The 20,935-nt window shown below is 36.4% G+C and overlaps 1 protein-coding gene across 2 annotated transcripts in view; it reads left to right on the top strand.

Annotated features, from left to right (window-relative positions):
• Positions 1–20,935, top strand: part of LOC128559507 (uncharacterized) — a 162,568-nt gene that overhangs the window by 47,710 nt on the left and 93,923 nt on the right. For both annotated transcript variants that reach the window (XM_053551332.1, XM_053551331.1), the window contains exons 2-3: positions 11,866–12,109; positions 20,143–20,223. In XM_053551332.1, the coding sequence (XP_053407307.1) occupies positions 11,875–12,109; positions 20,143–20,223 (316 nt within the window). In that variant the 5' untranslated portion in view covers positions 11,866–11,874. The remainder of the gene's footprint in view (positions 1–11,865; positions 12,110–20,142; positions 20,224–20,935) is intronic.

Genomic DNA, 20,935 nt, shown 5'->3' with positions numbered 1-20,935 from the left:
GTAAGATCATTATCTTATGATTTCATTATCACTTTTATACCATCATGTGACAATTCTAAGAAGAGTAATTTGTCACTTAAGATCTAAATGTGACAGCATGGACCCCGTTGGAAATAGGTTTTTGCATGTAAATGCCGAAGCTTTACGGGCAGTCCAGTGCACTATCTTCTATTTGAAATTATAAATACTGGAACAAGTATTACAACTATCTAGAGGTGATATCGATATCTTTTACATTTTTTGTTTCAGTTACTATATATTCAAAACAAGAATAACATCCTGTGATAAATTATAATCAATATTATATGATAGATGTCTTTAATATTACAACTGTGATATCTGCGAAATATTGTGATAATTTATTATGCTATGTAATTTGTATTGACATGAAGTGCACAAATAAAATTATTATTATTATTATTATTATTATAACTTGCGGGAAACGGATGGCGGGCAAAATGGTCATCTGATGTGTCATACTGGCCTTCTGTGAAACGTGTATGAAGTGAAGAACCATGTATTAAATATTTAAATAAGTTATCAAATTTTGAAAATATTAATTACCGACCTTTGAAACGTAATTAACGTTCCCTTTCCTCCCGAAAACGATGAAAGGATCAACAAACCTTTCTCCATGAAATGCGTTAAAAGCACTCCCCTTTAAGATTAAAAATCGAAAATTTAGATACCCTTACTATCACAGTGACAACCTGACCACTGACAACCATTGAAAGACGGACCTTTTTTCCTTTTAATCTTGGACTCTTGGGAGTCCTATAACAGTCCATCACTAAATCGTAGTACGGTACATATTTATTTGGGTGGATTATCAACCCTTTAATACTTATATACGTATGCAGACCCGTATGAAGCATTTTGGGAAGGGACCACAATTTAATGTTTTCATAATTATATAATTATGGTGAAGGGGCGGGGGTTTGGGGTCTTTTTTTTATTTTGGCCGGGTTTAATGTCGCATCGACACAATTTTAAGTCAAATGGCGACTTTCCAGCTTTGATGGTAGAGAAAGACCCAAGGTGCCTCTCCGTGCATTATTTTATAACGAGTGTGCACCTTGGTAGAACTACCGACCTTCCACTAGCAAGCTGGATGGCTTACTCACATTAAGAATCCAACGTCCGGCGTGAGGCTCGGACCCACATCGATGAGGGGCAAGTGATTTCAAGTCAGCGCATTTAACCAATCAGCAACAGAGGCGCCAGGGGGTAGGGATCTAATCTAAGTATTAAATAAATAGCGATCTGCTGGCCGCCGACATTCGTTATACTTAAGTTACATTAAAATGAATAACTGCCGGACCAGGGCCTAATATTTTCTTCCGTCATTTTTTTCCGTCCAGCCAATAAGAATTGCGCCGGTCGGATTTTTTTTTTTTTTTGACAAAAAATGTAGGATTATTCTTTTCATTTCTGTTCATTAAATATCTTTTGTCACATATCTTCTTGTTGAATTTGAACTGAGGCAGGAAAGAAAACAAAATACTAAAACATATAATGCATGATATCATTATTCTCAAATGTCGTTACTAATTTTCGATAAATCAGGTCAAAACATGTTTTCAGATAAAAATGTCATTTACTCAACAGCATATTTTCCAACACAGTACTTCTGTAGAAATTGCGCAAGATCGAGATAGATCTTCCGCTGATTGGCAGATTTTCCGAATATTAGGTTGAACGTTGGCGTAAGTTGTAAAAAGCGAAACACAACTTATCTATGCGTAGATATTTTGTCATCTTTTACGACATAATGGACTTCCAAATTTAACGGGAGGCAGACGTTTCTTCATTCATTTTGACGGGAAAACTGCATGTTCCTTCCAGAATGCTCCTTTGGTATTGTTGAAAAGCGTCGGTTCGGGGCTGAGGATTTCTACACCATTGATAAAATAATGCTTCAGTCTCCAGTTTTCTATGCTAGTTTATTATGAGATGGAAATATAGTCTATTTGATGGATATCTAGTCATCAAAATATTAATTCTCTCATTCCTCTGATCTATAGCCACTTATTTTATTATAATTGTAAAACATACATTTCTTGTTTCTAGATCTAATGATCTATATTTTCAAAGTCCGAGCAAAATGTAAAATTAACCTCCCCAGTTCCGACCCCATATTTGGAGTGTACCATAGTAATGAAAGACAAAGATAACCCCCAATATTTATGAGGATAACCGTTGACTGATGATACCATTTCAAATACGGAGTCACCTCTAACTCTAACAAACGAAACATGTTACGACGGTACATGATGACAATACAAAATGATATATACTCCAGTCCCAAGCAATTTATTAGAGTAACTGGTAAATGCCAAACCAAAGAAGCAGAGGCCAAAATTTCCCATCAGTAGAATCGAATCAATTAATTAATCAGGTTTAATTAGACTGCTAAATGTACAACAGTATCAACCGCGTGTTAGCAGATAAATTTTCGTAATATCGGACCTTCTCCATTCTCATCTATCAGATGTTCGTCGAATTCCCGAGACGAATGCGGAACCACGGTAGACCTCTGGTATGCGAGAATGACCTCGTACGCTTTAATGGATTTCCAAATGGAACGGGAAGCAGACATTTCTTAAATTGTTTTGGCGCGAAAACTGCATGTGCCTTTCATGATGCTCGTATTGGCCGCGTGTTTACAGAAAATTTAGCGACTGCATTAAATTTCATGTCATCATCTATGTTAAAATCTCATAACATTTTTCATTTGAGTTCTTAATATTTCACTGGTGTGTTCAGCTTAAAAAAAACACAAAAAAACAGGCTAATATAAAATACTGTCATACCGACCTTGAATTACTAGGTCAGAAGCAGTAAACAAACATATTTTTAAGGGTGGCCTAGATGTCAAAAAAATTCATTTCTTTAATTCTTATTAAAGCCAAATACATTTATTTGCTTTAATTTATTACATGCATTATTGTTTGTCTTAAATAGATTACACGAATTACGCCGTTTGGAAACGATTTTGCACGTACCGCTTCTCAACAGTGCAAATTTATTTTTATTACATGAAGCGTTTTCATTGGTCACGCCTTCAGCCGCCATTACATGTAGACGACTCGAATCGTAAGAGGTTTAAAAAAATTGAAGCAGAAATTCTTGATAAATATGTTCTGTTCTAAAGTTTTTTCTTTACTATTAATGATTTAAAACAACAGGTAAACAGTTAAGACCAAATAAATTAGTGACTGTAAATAAATCGGTATTTCCATCGGTCACATTTCCCACCACAGTTTTGATTGTTTCTCGTTGAGACCTCTAGGTAGACAACATAAAATATCAAAATATAAAATCGGTCTACCCGAGGTCTCATTATTTAGACTACCTCCGGAATTGAACATCATAAGGCCTAACAAAACTAAAGGAACCAGCGTTGGAGCCATCTGGTCTAGTCGCGTAATGGCTGCCAGGTATTTGAACACTAATTTTTCACTTGGCATGGCAACAGAGGTCTAAATTAAAGCTAGTTTCTGTTTAAATTTCATTGTGGATGTATTTTTGACATTATGGTAGGACAAATGGGAGAACAGGTTGTATTTGGTGAAGTGAAGCTCAATTTTAGTATGAGTAGTACTTCCAGGTCACAGCAGTGAGATTTTGATGTCAGTTTACAGTAAGAAAATGTGACCAGAGAAATCTCTCTTAGAAGATACGTGACCCCTACTTTTCTCTTGATTTTATATCAGTTTTATCATAACTCTTTAAAATGAGGTAAGGATTTGTTCTCTGAAATGGGTCTAGCAATGTTTGGTAGCTCTTTAAAAAGTGTCAGTTTTATACAGAATTATATAGGGAAAACTATTTACCTGTTTGTGACCAGAAAAATATTTCCGCTTTTTTCAAAATCCAGTTGCTTCCCTTGTTAAATATAACTAAAGTCTACACGAAAGAAAAATTAACACAGAAATGTCAAAAGTTACCAATCAACCACCGACTCCCAGACACTCCATTTAGCGCTATTGGTGTTTCCCCTTCTTACTGGAAAAAGATCTTAACAGCCTCTGCAAGAACAAGGTATTCAGAGTCCGACCTGTTCTGTACCTTTCCTGCGGCGCTTCCCTTATTTTGTCAAATAAGGCTCGCAATTATTTATATATTCTGAAATTAAGATTATAAAATTCCTGAGACTTTTCTACATCTAGATTCAAAAAAGTATCCGATAGAAGTATGCAAATAGATTTGTAAAATGGATATATATGCAAGATACTCTGGTAATTATACTCAGCTCGTTCATTTATTCACCGTTTCTGTCAAAGTCGCTTAAGAGGTTTTGTTTAGGCCTACTCCAAGATTTTTTTTAAACTGAATGGAACGGTAGAAAATCCTTGATCACAAGTATAAACAGTGCTTCATATATTGTTTGCATTTATATAATCATGTATATTCACAGGTATTCATCAATAAAAAAAGAAGAATGTTAAGGGACTCGTCTCATTAATAAAAAGGCTAGAAAGCTTGTATGTATATTGTAAGTGTTGAAAAATAAAATTATATAAAAAAATGAAAAGAAAATAGGGGGTTGAATAGCGTCTAGTGAAATGCGAGTCAGTTTTGGTCTGCTACCCTAAAATGGCGCATATTTGCTTTTGGTTCTACAAGCACCTACTTCCGGTTTCGATCTGTAAATCATGCCATGTGGGATATATAAGTAAGAAATCTGTCTCATTTCGTGCGAAACGTATTACAGAAGTGAAAAAAAATGTAATTAAAGCACTCGATCTACACGAATTTGCGCAAAAATTGGAAACTAGGATCTATTTACTATGGACTTCTTTCGACTACACCAATGAAGCACATTGTCGATTGAATTACTGACCTTATTCCTCAATGTTAAAAGAGTTTCATCATCCATTGTCTATGAAGATAAAAGCATCTTTCTATGCATAATCATGCATATTGAGAGACGCTAAAGAACAAGGGAAAATAAAAGATATTTGATTTGGGAACGTTTTTGGACAAAACAGCCTGCATCATGATGATTGCTTCGGGTTTATATAAACGTATATGGCAAGCCAATTGTCCAATAATTAGGTGAATCCTAGTTCACGGTCAAAAAACTAGGATTAACGGTCGATAAACTAGGTTTTTCGAACGTAAAACTAGGTTTTTCGAATACTAACCTATATTTTCGAGCGAAAACATAGGATAACGCCGTGAACCATAGTTCACGATCGTAAATGTAGGTTCACGATTGTAAACTATGGTTTACGAGCGTGAACCGGGGTTTACGAGCGTAAACATAGGATAACGATCGTAAACATAGGATAACGACCGAAACTCATAGTTCAATCGAGAAACCTAGTTTATCAAACGTAAACCATGGTTTATGGTCGATATATTAGGATTATAGAATCAACAATGAATTTCGGGCGTGAACATGGGTTTACGGCCATGAACCTATGTTTACGACCGTGAACCATAGTTTACAGACCTGAACCTATATTTTCGAGCGTGAACCTATGTTTACGAACGTGAACTTGGGTTTACGAGCGTGAACTTAGGTTAACGTTCGATAAACCAGGTTTTTCAAACGTAAAACCAGGTTTTTCAAATACTAACCTATTTTTTCGGGCGAAAACATAGGATAACGTCGTAAACCATAGTTCACGCTCGTAAACGTAGGTTCGCGTTCGTAAACCCAAGTTTACGGTCGTAAACATAGGATAACGACCGAAATTCACAGTTCAATCGAGAAACCTAGTTTATCGAACGTAAACCTTGGTTTACGATTGATATACTAGGATTATGAAATCAACTATCGTGAACCTATTTTTATGGAGCGTGAACCTAGGTTTACGGCCGTGAACTACAGTTTACCTTCGTAAAACCGTATTTATCGATTTGTAACAATATGGCAAGCCAATTGTCCAATAATTACGTGAACCCTAGTTCACGGTCGAAAAACTAGGATTAACGATCGATAAACTAGGTTTTTCGAATACTAACCTATATTTTCGAGCGAAAACATAGGCTAACGCCGTGAACCATAGTTCACGCTCGTTAATGTAGGTTCACGATCGTAAACCCCAGTTCACGGTCGTAAACTATGGTTTACGAGCGTGAACCGGGGTTTACGACCGTAAACATAGGATAACGATCGTAAACATAGGATAACGACCGAAACTCATAGTTCAATCGAGAAACCTAGTTTATCAAACGTAAACCATGGATTACGGTCGATATATTAGGATTATAGAATGAACAATGAATTTCGGGCGTGAACATGGGTTTACGGCCAAGAACCTATGTTTACGGACGTGAACCTACATGTATCTTTACGACCTTGAACCATAGTTTACGGACCTGAACCTATATTTTCGAGCGTGAACCTATGTTTACGAACGTGAACTTGGGTTTACGAGCATGAACTTAGGTTTACGTCCGATAAACCAGGTTTTTCAAATACTTAGCTATTTTTTTCGAGCGAAAACAAGATAACGTCGTAAACCAGAGTTCATGCTCGTAAACGTAGGTTCACGTTCGTAAACTTACGTTTACGGTCATAAACATAGGATAACGACCAAAATTCATAGTTCAATCGAGAAACCTAGTTTATCGAACGTAAACCTGGGTTCACGAGCGTAAACTATGGTTTACGCCCGGTATCTGATGTTTTCACTCGAAAATATAGGTTAGTATTTGAAAAACCTAGTTTTACGTTCGAAAAAACCTAGTTTATCGATCGTTAGTCCTAGTTTTTCGACCGTGAACTAGGGTTCACCTAATTATTGGACAATTGGCTTGCCATAAACGTAACCATTTATTAACTGATTTAACTTGATTCCCACTGTATTTGTCTGGTTGGTCCAGAACAATCCTTTCCTCCGGCTCCAGTACTTGTCTACAACTTTAAGCTTACTGTGAATTTGATTTTTTATTGCATGTTGCATAGAGAATAACAGGCTACTGTCTTTTGATATCAATGTTATCAGGTCGAGGTTGACATGGGCTGGAAGGGGTGAGGGAACCGATTTATTATGAAACTCATACAAACTGCCTAGAAAAACATATGTCTTCATCTCTTATTTCGTAAAAAATGTCTTTTGAAGCAAAAAATTAAATTTATATTTTACGGATTTGAAAATTCATCCGCCCCTGAAACATCTGAACGAAACAATACGGCAGCCATATTGAATTCAACTCCGACAACATTTTTGAATTTCTGATATTCTTGTAAAAAAATATAACAATGAAATAATTTCTTACCTGCGTAAAAATCAAAAATCATCCTCTTGAATAAACCAGAACATACTTTATTTCCATATTATACAACATTAGACTCAGACAACTACTGGTTTCAGAACAGTTTCCGATAAAAAATGAGGGTTTTCATTATATTTATTTTTAAATACAAATTGTTTACAAAAGTAATCTACAAATCGTTAAACCCTAGTCTTTACTCTTTGCAAGGATGTAAACAATACCGGCCTTATCTGCGCATGCGTCCAAAAACAGGGGCTCCGAAAGGGCAGTCTAATTAACGTTAATTGGTTTATCTACAGTACCAGTTTCCGATAAATGGTTTTTTAAGCAGCTTTAGAATTGTTTTTATTGAAAATCTTTTATAATTTTGATTTTAAATTATGTAATTAACCTTTACTACTTTTTCCCATAAATCGTATGGCTACCTTCCGTTCCGTTACGTACGGTACCGTACAGCACCTGTACAATCATATTATGCAACACTTCAGACAAGCACCTTTCACATGGTGTATTTGTCTAGCTTTGTAAACAGTAGTTTATTTGATTACTGTATACATTGTACCCCGGTATATGGGAGTTTTATATTGATTTTAAGTCCTTAAGCTGTGTTATATAGATTTTAAAAAAGTAATAAAAAAAAAGATAAAAGTTTAAGCCGAGGCTGGGATTCGAACCCACGTCCTCTTACACCTGAATCGAGCGCTCTACCTTGTTACTAAATACCCATGTGATGCAATAACAGTATAATTTCCTTAATATTTTATCTAAATTATAAAGGGAGGGTAATTCTACAACAGAGTGCAAATCATAAGCTCAGGATTTACCTCCCTGGAATAGGACAAACATGGGTTTGTCTTCCGCGCATGCGTGACCTGTGGAATCCCTCAGATGTAAACAAAACAGAAAGTTGATTGCTTAATAAAGAAGGTAGAATTTCTCTGTAAACACTTGTCATTGATGAACGAAATTTCACTTGATGTTTGCTTGTGAAACAGCCTTACTAAACATATAGTACTCCCTTTATGAAGGGTAACATGAAAGGAGAAATTACGAGAATTCGGATACTGTTACTGTTCGGGTACTGTTCCGATACCAGTATATGTCCAAAGCGCTGAAAATTTCACTTCCAGTTCCAGATTTTAAAGTTTTTAAAATCACTAAATTTACACTGATCCAAGAATTATAATTAACTGATTCAAGAATAATAATTAACACAAACACTTTTACTAATACTTAATAAAATGTGCATGCTTTAAATAAGGCATAGATCAAGAATAAGTATATCATACATTGTCAAGTGTATTGTAAACCTTTCCGAGAATCGATCCATGTAAACATTGTGATGTCATGATGAACGTTTCACAATGACGTCATTCAGTGCATTTGTCTATGTGATAAAATTAGAGACAACCATATTCAATAGGAGGATACTACGTCATCGCGCACCTGCTAAAACGATCGTCCGCGGACACCAAAGGTAAACAAACCCGTCGCTCGGAAAGTAAAGTTTGATCTTCATTTATCAACACTGACTTTTTGCAAAATCTCTTTCGGTGCATCGAAGAACTATATGTCCTATAGTGTCCCCGGTGTATATACTTTTCTAACAGTCCTTGTAGTTTTATAGATTACGATGTTTAAATTTTTTTTTCTCAAAGATCACTGCGTAGACGGACCCATAGATTTGCATGTCTAGCTTAATAGCCGCTTATACAACCGTGCACGAGCTCGAACAATTGTCGTCGGGTCTTCCAAAATGCCCATACACTATCATCAACGTTCAAGTTTGTCCCGTGGTTATGTTTTTAGGATGTTTTGAGAGAAAATTTAAAAAGATCCATCATGTAAACGGCTGATGAAAAGATCCTCCATGTAAACGGGTGACAAGAAATCGACCCACCAGCATGTAAATTAACCTGAACTTCCTCCTTTTTTTTTTTTCTAGTTATGCTGATATTCTTTTAATAAATATTAATTGTATATTTCAGAAAATGTTCGTCTGTGCTCTATGCGCTAAAGAATATAAAAGCAAGTCTGGCTTAATTAAGCACGAGAAGAGGCATGCGGGCGTTGGCAAGCATAAATGTCTTCAATGTGGTATGCTTGCCTTCTCCAGAAAAGACTTCGAGACGCACATAGCAAGGCACAGCAATGACAGACTATATGTATGCACCAAATGTGGTATGTAATTAAGCAATGGCGATTTCTTTTGTAAATTTTGTTAGTTCATTGCTGATTTAATAGCATCCGAAATGTTATGACTGATCATCTTTATAAGGCGATTCATCTCCTCTATTTCTGTATCTACTCTGCTAGGAATATCTGAAACAAGGACACGTTAAATAAAAGCAAATGCCCCGGGTGATACCTTTGTTAAACATACACGTATCTAAGTGCACATAAAATTTACGCCATGGGAAATTAGCTCGGGTATTGTATGAAAGCTTTGACGCCAACGTTATTGGTGCTAGATGAAAAGCGCAGATTTCTAAGATAACCACGAAAGTTAAGTTGACTAATGTTAAGTCCAAAATTAGGACAATGTCCAGATCATCCCTTCAAATGCGTCTAAATAATGATAAGTCTTCACAGAATCTGGAATTAATGATAATGTCCAAACACTTTTTAAAAATAATTTTGTTGTTAGGAACTGAGATATGCCATTCCGTTAACTAACTGTATAAGCATATAGATCTAGCATAGTGAAGAGGCAAAATTTGGGTATGTTGAAACTTAAGTCATTTTAACTTGTCATACTTAAAAGATTTTGAAGGAATATTTTATTTCTTTTCATTCATATAATAAGTATACTAGATGGGTATATAAAATAAATAATCAAAACTGTAGGTGAAAATAGTGAGATTTTATTTTGAAAGCTAACGAGACCGGGTTTCGGTCACGAGACATAATGAATTTGACTGACCTACGTTTATAGGTCTATGACCTATGTTTATAAAGATGATCAGTCATAATATTTCGGATGCTATTAAATCAGCAATGAACTAACAGAATTTACAAAAGAAATCGCCATTGCTTAATTACATACCACATTTGGTGCATACATATAGTCTGTCATTGCTGTGCCTGGCTATGTGCGTCTCGAAGTCTTTTCTGGAGAAGGCAAGCATACCACATTGAAGACATTTATGCTTGCCAACGCCCGCATGCCTCTTCTCGTGCTTAATTAAGCCAGACTTGCTTTTATATTCTTTAGCGCATAGAGCACAGACGAACATTTTCTGAAATATACAATTGATATTTATTAAAAGAATATCAGCATAACTAGAAAAAAAAAAGGAGGAAGTTCAGGTTAATTTACATGCTGGTGGGTCGATTTCTTGTCACCCGTTTACATGGAGGATCTTTTCATCAGCCGTTTACATGATGGATCTTTTTAAATTTTCTCTCAAAACATCCTAAAAACATAACCACGGGACAAACTTGAACGTTGATGATAGTGTATGGGCATTTTGGAAGACCCGACGACAATTGTTCGAGCTCGTGCACGGTTGTATAAGCGGCTATTAAGCTAGACATGCAAATCTATGGGTCCGTCTACGCAGTGGATCTTTGAGAAAAAAAATTTTAAACATCGTAATCTATAAAACTACAAGGACTGTTAGAAAAGTATATACACCGGGGACACTATAGGACATATAGTTCTTCGATGCACCGAAAGAGATTTTGCAAAAAGTCAGTGTTGATAAATAAATATCAAATTTTACTTTCCGAGCGACGGGTTTGTTTACCTTTGGTGTCCGCGGACGATCGTTTTAGCAGGTGCGCGATGACGTAGTATCCTCCTATTGATATTCAAGGAAATTTATTGAGATTACAGAATCTATTTAGAAAAAAAAAGTTGTGCAACATCTAAACTGGACTCTGTAATAAAATTCAGTCTGGAAGGAAACTGATGTGAAAACTAGTTCGTCAATATGGGAGGAGCTTAATTTTGACATCAGGTCAATGACCTGATAACAAAATAAAATATCAGACAAGTGGTATCAGCCACTTTGCATAGTAGTTGCATGATAAAATCGAAAAATCGTCTGAGTTTGAAATGAAAATACCTTTGCACCTTAGTTTTAGATGATTATAATTTTGCACCTTAGTTTGAAATGAAAACAATTTTGCAGGTTTATTTGATGAGACCTATATCTGCAATTGGAGCAGATATAGGCCTGCATCTTAGCAGTTAAACATATGATACTGATGATGTCATATGTCACTTTATCTTGAAAAGGTTGTGGAATGTGTACTCTTTAAACTGGGATTGATTAATTCAAAACTGAAAAAGAAGTTGGGTTCAGATCTAGATTAAAAGAATTGTATACAGTTTAGATCTACAATGTATATCTTTATGACTGATCGAGCAGATAAGTGAACCCTGCTGTGTGGGAGCAGTCTTCGGAAATAAACATCGGATGACTTGGTATTGTGTCCGGTAGGGCTGTGCCGCTTGGTCTTGACTCTCGCTTGTTGCTGGGCCTTTGCAAAACGAATGCAGTATTGGATAGAGCTAGGTATAGTAAACGTTTTTGTTTTGTTTTTTGTTTAATATAAGCATTTACCTTTGAGTAAATAGGGACCTAATTTAACTCTTTACGTTTGATTTTATTTTACATTATACAGTCACAAGTAATGAAGCAGACACAGCGTTTAGAAAATAGGTCGAAAAACCTTGGTCTTTGTACAGCTGCAGAGAAGCGACCTTTGGGTCAGGACTGTAGCGAGAATTGTAAAGGTGATGGCATGGGCAACGCTGGACGAAACGGAGGGAAACATCTGCACGTGGTTGAAAAGCCAGTTAAGTCCAAGCACGGTGAAGACAGCCGTGAAAAGAATGTTGTGGGTCGCAATACGAGCACTGATAAAGGTGATCTAGATTTTGTTCATGTCCCTAAAGTACATGCTGAGCTAGGCGGTAAAATCTCCGAGGCTATTAAAAGACAAAATGTAAGGGTAGATTTTCCGGAAGCATAGTGCACTCCCAAACACAGCCATAAAGCCGTGCATCGCAAAGTAGGCTTACAACACAAAGAAGCTGTATAAAGACTTAGCTAAATTTCTAGTAGTCACTTCGAATGCTAGTCAAACAGACAGTCATATTATTATCAGCCCGTCTGGTGAGCTCATATTAAGACCAAAATCACAGTCACAAAACAATAATGTCGACAGAAACATGGACCGACGCCTTTATAGTTTATATGAGTATTTATCTAGCTTGACAGTAATCAAGAAAAAACGTAGGAGATGTTTAAATATATGAACGCAATAACAACCCACAGCCGCTGAGCACAATGCCTACATCCTCTCAGGCACCTTATGTTAAGAAATGTTTTAACTTGAGTATCAGACAGTGCATCAGATTTTGCCGTCCATATAAATATGTATGTTTGTCTTGTTAATCACCTTTCCGATTTGTGCAAGACAGATCAGTATCTTGATAAATAAAGGTTTAATGTACGAAAACCATTCGGGCATCAGTACTGGAATGTCAATAACTTCCATTTCCGAAGCCCACAAAAAAGTCCCACCGATTTATGGACTCTAAGAAACAGTCCAATCAATAAAGCAGAGTAAAAAAGCAGTTGGTAAAATTAGCCTAATAAGACAGATAAAAAATATTTTACTGTAAGATCTCGCTTTTGGCTTTAAATTCAAAAGCCTTTGAGGCAAAAAGAATTAAAATCAGCAATTCAGAACCTCACACCTCTTGTGGATAAAATAATGAATAGCTTAGGTCGTATTGTGAGACCGTTTCTTAAGTTACCCCCATAGGTCTTATTCCAACTCATGATGGAAGCTGGAGCTTATCACGTATCATTCATGTCTACATGGCATTAATAACAGCTTATTAGCTAACGAGACATCAGATCTGCATTTAGGCTGCTTCCCGTCTATCACTGGGATTTTTACTTGCTGCAAATGGGTCTAATTATCCCCTGTGCTCTGTGGGAAAATGTTTCTACAGTTATCCACTGGGTAGGAAGCTAACTTAACAGGTTCGCAAAATCTAGACAATTTCCTTTATGATTTCATTTTTGCTGGCAGAGATATGTCTTGTGAATGTGAAACTCTGTTTGACTGTTCTGAACACGTTTGCAAGAACTTACGTATCCCCATAGCGGATGGAAAATCAACTGGCCCTCTCACAGTTCTGGTATTTTTCGGTCTTGAAATTGATACCAATAATATGATCATATGGATTCCTAAAACAAAAGGTGGTGAGCTAATTGGTTACTTTTGTCATTTTTATGTCAAAGCTAGGTTGCCTTTCCTGAATTGCAATCTTTTGGCTGTTTAGCTCAGTTTCGCAAGTAGAGCTATAGGGTACATTAGGGCATGTTTCAGAATGTTGTATGACGCAATGGCGGAGTTATCACAAAACTACAACCATCGTCGGTTTACCATTGAAATGTAGGCAAAATTGTATTTTTGGCTACTGTTTCATGGAAGTGTCAATGGGGTATATGGGTGTATATTCCAGAGAAAATACGGTTTAAATAGTGAAACTGTTTAAACTTTTCATGGACAGTACAGTCGGTACTGTATTTAGGACGGCTTCTTACTTCAACGGCAAGTAGTGTTTCTCTCATTGGCCTAGTACTTGGTATACAGCCCCGATAATAAATTACATGACTGTTCTAGAAATTGTACCAGTCTTGTTGGCGATATGCTTTGGGGGCATATTGTGACCAACAGAAAGATAATAATGCATTAGTCGAGGTCTTAGATAAACAGACTAGTCAATTTAGGTGATTCATTCTTGTTACAATGAAGCATAAAATTTTGTTCAAGACATGTCATTTGACCTTTTAGTCAAATTTTATATGTGATTCATTTCGCGCTAGCTGTAGGTTCGTTTCCGGGAAGTGGCGCCGTCAGCAAACAGGGAACCAGAACCAATTCCAATGCAAATTCTGTTTATGATATCGGATATGAAGCTTCAAAAAATGTTGAACGCATTGGTTTCAGCTAGTACATCGGCATCATGCAACCTGGGACTACAGAGATTTTGTCGTTCAGACATCTATTTCTTTTGGGAGAAAGTTAGACACACCAAATGTTGAACGTGTTTGTAGCAGTATTGTCACTGGAGGGATTGTCGTAAGCAACAGCCAAATTATATGTGGCTGGAATTGGTTTTCATTGCAAAATTTTTGGCCATATCGATGTTACTAAACATTTTTATTTGGTAAGGTATTTGAAGGTTTCACACGGCTCCTAATTGCGGCATCCACACTGACCAAGGTTGTGACGAAATTACCAGAAGGGTAAGTAGATTTTTCTCTACTGCATATAGGTTAGTATTCTTTGGTTTCATGGTAAGGAAGGTAATAATCACGAGAGCCTGCTTTTTACGCCGTTTTAAAGGTATACATGATAATGACAAATTACAGGAAACGTTAATCATAATTATGAGATCAAAAAGGGCGAGGGATATTTTGCAGTTGCCTATAGGACACATGCAGTTGTATTTAGCAGTTCGTCCGAAATTGGCCGTGCCATAGCTCATTTATTGCGACGGCAAACCAGTCACTAGGTACTAGTTATCTGCGGTTTTCAAAAAAACTTTGGAGGTCTTTGGTTTTAATATTACGAATTTCAATCTCATTCCTTTCGCATAGTTGCCGCCACAACTGCGGAGGGACTAGGTTTGACCAAAGAAGTTATTATAGAAACCGGAAGGTTGAAATCCGCAGCCTATAAAAGTTATGTCCGAGGTCCTGTCCGACCTATGCCAAAGTCAATTAGTTAACTAGAAGATGCTTTTATAGAAAAGCGCACGTCTCCCCCAATACATAGTCTTACAGGCAAGACGTCAATAGGAGACAGGAGCAAAAGTCTAAGGAACACTGATGGTTGGCTGCAATAGGGATCATCTACTTGGCAAGTCCAATCATCCAACTAAGTTTCGGAAAGACTTTATAGATTTTATGCATGAGACGGTCTATTTCATGCCGTATGTAGAACAATTCATATCTACCAATATCATTACTGCCAGTGTAGGATATGAAATTTGGATCATCTCCGACTTTTCAGCTTCACTTTGGCGCTTTTCAGGCAAAGACCACTGTAACCTAGCCACCAGATTTCTATTCTTTTCAACCCAAGATTCTGACCTTCGGGTCGTTTGTACGCAGCTAAGACGTATGTTACGTATAACTGATGAGCCAACCGCCCATATTATAAAACGATTTAGTGAATATTGTATTTTTTTGATTTCCTCATTTCAAGACGCATAACCTAACTCCGTACATAGAGCGCCTTCTTCACCCGGAACATTTTCACACGTTTCGGGCTTAATCGTATGTTTAACATGGGACTTTTGAACCGTCCAATTACGGAAAATAATACAGTATTTTTTACGCACGTGCTTCGTCATATATTGTACGGTCACGCGTTGCAAATGAACGTTCGCGATAGGATAAATAAAATAGATATAGAGTAAAATTGATTATTCATAATGGGCTTATTAATGCTTATTTTATCTAGTTTTTATACATTTCAGGTGCACCAGTGTTTATGGTTCAGACGGTAGTCTTTAAAGTATGGCTTCTATTGGCAACACATCCCAGCACTGACTTATACTTTCGATGCAGTCGGTTAAGCGCTGCACAGTTATTCCTGGGAAAGCGGCGGGCGAATCGTTTTAAACCGATGCCGGTGATAATGCCTCCTATCGCATAAGGCACCAGTGTGATTAGATTGGACTCTCTTGAAGTTTGCCGCAATTTGTGTTAAATGAAATGTGTTGACTTTTTGTTTTTAATAATATTGTAGGAATTTTATTGTAAATTTCTGTTTGTTTAATGAATGTATTAAATGGAATTTGCTTACTAGCTGCTCTATTTGCTTGACACTATTAGTGAACATACATATATTTGCTTAAGGGATGCCCAAACGGGATTTTGAAGTATTGCCCGGTATCCCGATTTAAAACATTAACTGAAACCATGATTAGCCATTTGTTCAGCCCATAGTTTAATTCAAAAGACATTCATAGATATACATATAAAAACTGCCATTGTTTAACCTGGTTGTGTTATATTGAATTTGAAAGTAAATTGGATGTAACTTACATATTGTTTGGTAATTGTAATCCCAATTAATTTGGCCTACTGATTATAATACATTCTAACACGATCCGCAGCTGTTGCTATAAAACCATATAGCGAAATCACCTACACATGAATCGACGATAAAATATTGCAGTTCCATTCCACTCTACGATTGTGACTACTCTGCTTCCGTTATAGGCAGATTCAATACTCATATCTTTGTTACTATTATTTATATTTTACTGTAAGTTCACATTAACATTGTCCAGCATAAAAGAATATGCGCAGGGGCTGGGTCCATCATACCGAAGGTCAAGGTCACCAAGGTGTTATACTTAGGTTATTTTCAATGTTAAAGTTTTTCGTCAACCTTTAATTTTTAAGAGTCGGCTAAACGCTGAAAGCGTTTGACGAATCCTTCCTATCGCCCGATTTCTCATTCTTATTAAATGGCCTCACAACACAGCAGATTGATGAAGTTCCTTTAGATTGTCTTTAATTTCAAACAGTTCATTGATCGAATGAAGTTAAGTTATGTCAATCATGCCAATCCCATTTGCTATGACCAATATACGATGTAATCTGTCAAATTTATTAAGTGTAATTGTGAAATACTCGAAAAAAAGCCACGTATTTTCTTCCGCGGTAACTCATTAAGCATAAATACGAATAACGATTCTGCGGGATTCGGTAATACATTTGCGCATATGATTATGGTGACTAATTTTATGCCCATTTAGTCACAGAATAGCAAATATGATGTTCACAAATTCAAATGAAAACTGCATATTAACCTATTAGCCATATTATCCATTTGTTGCCCTGTCCGTTTCAAAAATAATCTTTAAAATCATTGCGCAAATAACAAATATATTGCGCTGTGCATTTCATGAATTGCACAGGCTTACCAAGCTTGCGTAACATCCTGCGAAAGACAAAATATAGTTCCAACACATTCTACTAGTATTTCATTGAGTCGGGTACCTCTGAAAGCATTGGAATGTCTCTTATCAAAGAGTTTTCTCACATCGATGAAATTAAATTATGACAGCTTCATTTTAAATGACCCGAATAAGATATGTGCATTACGTTAATTCTTCCGCGAGACTTCGCGGATGAATCCTAATTACATTCTTGGCACTTGTCGGCGAACACACGTGACATGTTTATAACAACGCTTCTACGATTTTGCGTTTGAAAATACGGGTTTCGGTTTACCGAAAATGTACTACGAAGATCGGCCAGATCAAAATGATGCAAAATCGCGAGTGGCGAAAATGCAAACGTCTACATACAACTTCGTTCTAAATCGTAACCTTTCTGGAATTTTGACTGGTTCGGATAATTTGCTTACGATTCAGGTCGCAAAAATTATTTTCAGGCTGTATCAAGGGTTTACATTTTCAAAATATTCTTGTGGTGAATCCCTAAACCCTAATTGCAGGAGAGGGTATCCTCCCACATCCTCCCTCCCATATTACCGCTTTACAGTTTGATACATTTGCCCTTTTACCAGCTGCCACAATGCCCATTTCAAAATCTGACTACAATTCAAAGCGGGAAGGAATACCCCTCCGCACAATCTGCCTGCTACCGACCACGTAAAAATGGCTCAAACATTTTTCAGCCCAGTCTTGGCCTGTCTTTCTACATGAATCAAAATGGATGATTGAAAGTACATGGACTTGGGGACTACTGACATGGTTTTGAATGGGTTAACAGGTCTGAAATAGAATAAATGATGGTTTTAACTAACAAAGAACTTTATTGATATCGGTTATCTTTTCCGAAATTGGTAGCTAGTCCGAGTAACCTCCCTTAGTTTCGAATGTGCAATTTTCCTGTCAGTGTAAACATTCATGACACTATATATTGACACTCGGCAACATTTACATATCTTTAAACGCAAAAGTAAGTATACTCTAAATTCACATCACTTATAATAAGATTGAAAAATACTTAATGTATGACACGATTATCGCCAGGCCCTTTATCTGTAAAATATCTGAACAGTTCTTTCGTCCATCCGTTACAAATTGTATGTGGCAATCCGCGCTGTACAATTCCAATATATAAATTGTCATATTCAGTTTTTATCATGTGCGATTATATACCAGCCGATAATTGCCTGTTTCGGTAATGCCGAAGGCAAATGTTTACTGGAAAAATATAGATAGTCATGGGCAGTATCTTAGTGTCAGCTGTCAAATTGTAGTTTATACTCTCAACGTTTTTATTTTTGCGAACCACCCTTCAATTTTAGAGAAATATATTGGGTTTAAATACTTGAGTAATGTCAATCAAAGTTTTACTAGGCATCGATTGAATGTCCATTTCATTTATATTTATTGTAACAAAATCTCTGTTCAGTTGGAAAAGATACAACTAAAAACAAACTGAAACTGGTAGACTATACTACCAGTACATCAATCATTAGCCGGCTCTCAGGACATTCAGGCCTTTGATTTTCGCTTTCTGGATACAACTTCAATACAATGTAAGATAAAGACTTTAAACTTTAAAATGTATCCTTATCGCCATCATTTGCATGTGTGGTATTAATCCCCATAACTCTGATGTGTATTTTTGCCCAACTTATGCCACTTTCATACTCAAATTTGTTGACAGACTTCGTGTTCTGGACATAACTTTGGTACTTTATAAGTTAATTACTTGAAACTCAAAGAATATCTTTACCACCATTATCTGCATGTGAGGTAACAATCCCAATAATTCTTATTTGTGTTCTTGATAGAATTATGTATCTTCCTTTTAAAGTATAGGTCTCTTATTGAGACATATATTCATTTTACTGTCAAATCGCCGAATAGTGGAGTGCGCTGTCTTACGGACAGCTCTTGTTATAATAGCATATGACCAGACGAATGACATATCGAGCTAAAAGTTCTGTAAAATGAGCAGAATTTGCGTGGTTAGACTCAACATAATGAATATGTTCCAATAATTTTATATTTTTATATTAAAATACAGGCGATCGTTCGGATGCGAATATTAAATCACACGTGCAACGAACTCGTAATTTAATTATTACGTATCTCAACTCCCACCTATATTTTCTTAACTGATGAAGTATTGGGACATATTTATTATTTCTTAAGCAACAACGTTTTTATCTGAAAAAAAAAAATGTTTTTGATTAAATACAAATTTGCCAATATAGTTAAAGACCTTTCCCTGGTAATTGAAGTCATTTATATTTTTAATGTTGTGGTCATTGTTGATCATACTTTCATTTGTTATGCACGTCCTCGCTTTCTAAAGCTAGATTCACACTGCCCCGGATGGGCTTGCGGAAATGTTCCGGATTCCCATCCCCGGATTGCTCCGGATGTCTAAGAAAAAAAGGGGTTTTGCGAATTTGTTACATATCTAATGTAATCGTCACAAAACATTAATTATTAACCATATTCGAACCGGAAGACAACCTTTATAGCTCCTGTTTCTTTACCACAGTAATTGTATGCTGGACTGCTACGATCTTTTAAGATTTGTTACGATCTTTTTAAAATTTCGCACCCTTGCCCGCCAGATGCCTCCGATTTCTGAACGGATACACCGAATGACTTATGAATGAATGCGCAGTTCTACGAATGCGTAATGGATGGTGTACGTATGCTACCCGGAACTCATCCGCAAGCCTATCCGGGGCAGTGTGATTCTAGCTTGAAAAATATTTTTACTTCCAAAACCAATATATTGCAATATAGGTGTAAAAGTCCAAATTTGATCGTAATTTAGCTGTAATCTTCCATAACATGAACGCATCATCGGCGAGGAGTAATATCAATATTATATCATCAGGTGAATTTCATATCAATTCTAGATCCTCAAGGGACAATGCAAAAAGCACAAAAGACATCATCTCCCCTTAACACAGACCGGAAGCATAACAGACATAATCAGAGTACGTATTATAGTTCTTTACTTCATTTTTACTGTTTTAGTAACTGATTTCACTTCGCTGCTCTCTTCCTTTAAACTTGATTTCATCCCTACTTCAGTAAATGACTAACATCCTTTACTTGTCGGGTTTGAAGAGCTTTTAAGTACACAGTCAGCGAAAGGTTAAGGAGGTAGATTACCTTAATATTTGTATGTGCACAGGTCCAACCGGAAGCTAACATGACGTTTTACGATCACGTTTCACGACGACGTTTACGACAAACTAAATTAGTTTAAATATCTGTTCTTCTGGGAAAAGAATCATGTATCTGCCTCCGACCTAATGCTTAATGTAGATACCTACCCTAAGCCTTCTTTACGCAAGGGAAACAGTCTGTAAATTGTAACTGTGAAATTCTTGAGTGAACACCGTTTGTTGATCCTAATCATGTCCATGTAATATCAGTGCAAAGGGAAAGTAACCTACTTTTGTTAAATGCTATGCATGATTACCCAGTCATGCATCTAACTGTACTGAAATTGATTTCTTTGATTTTCTCATATTTCTAGATATTTTTTCCATATATATAAATTGCTAACAGAGAATGTTCTCTTTCTAGCAGAAGTCTTTGTAACATATATCACCTTGTGAAATTCCGAGGGTTTTGACTCATTAAGCATAAATACGAACAACGATTCTGCGGGATTCGGTAATACATTTGCGCATATGATTA

The sequence above is a fragment of the Mercenaria mercenaria genome, chromosome 9, assembly GCF_021730395.1.
Source record: "Mercenaria mercenaria strain notata chromosome 9, MADL_Memer_1, whole genome shotgun sequence".
Classification (NCBI taxonomy): Eukaryota; Metazoa; Mollusca; class Bivalvia; order Venerida; family Veneridae; genus Mercenaria; species Mercenaria mercenaria.
The sequence above is the reverse complement of the archived record's forward strand: the minus strand, read 5'-3'. Positions and strand labels throughout refer to the sequence as shown.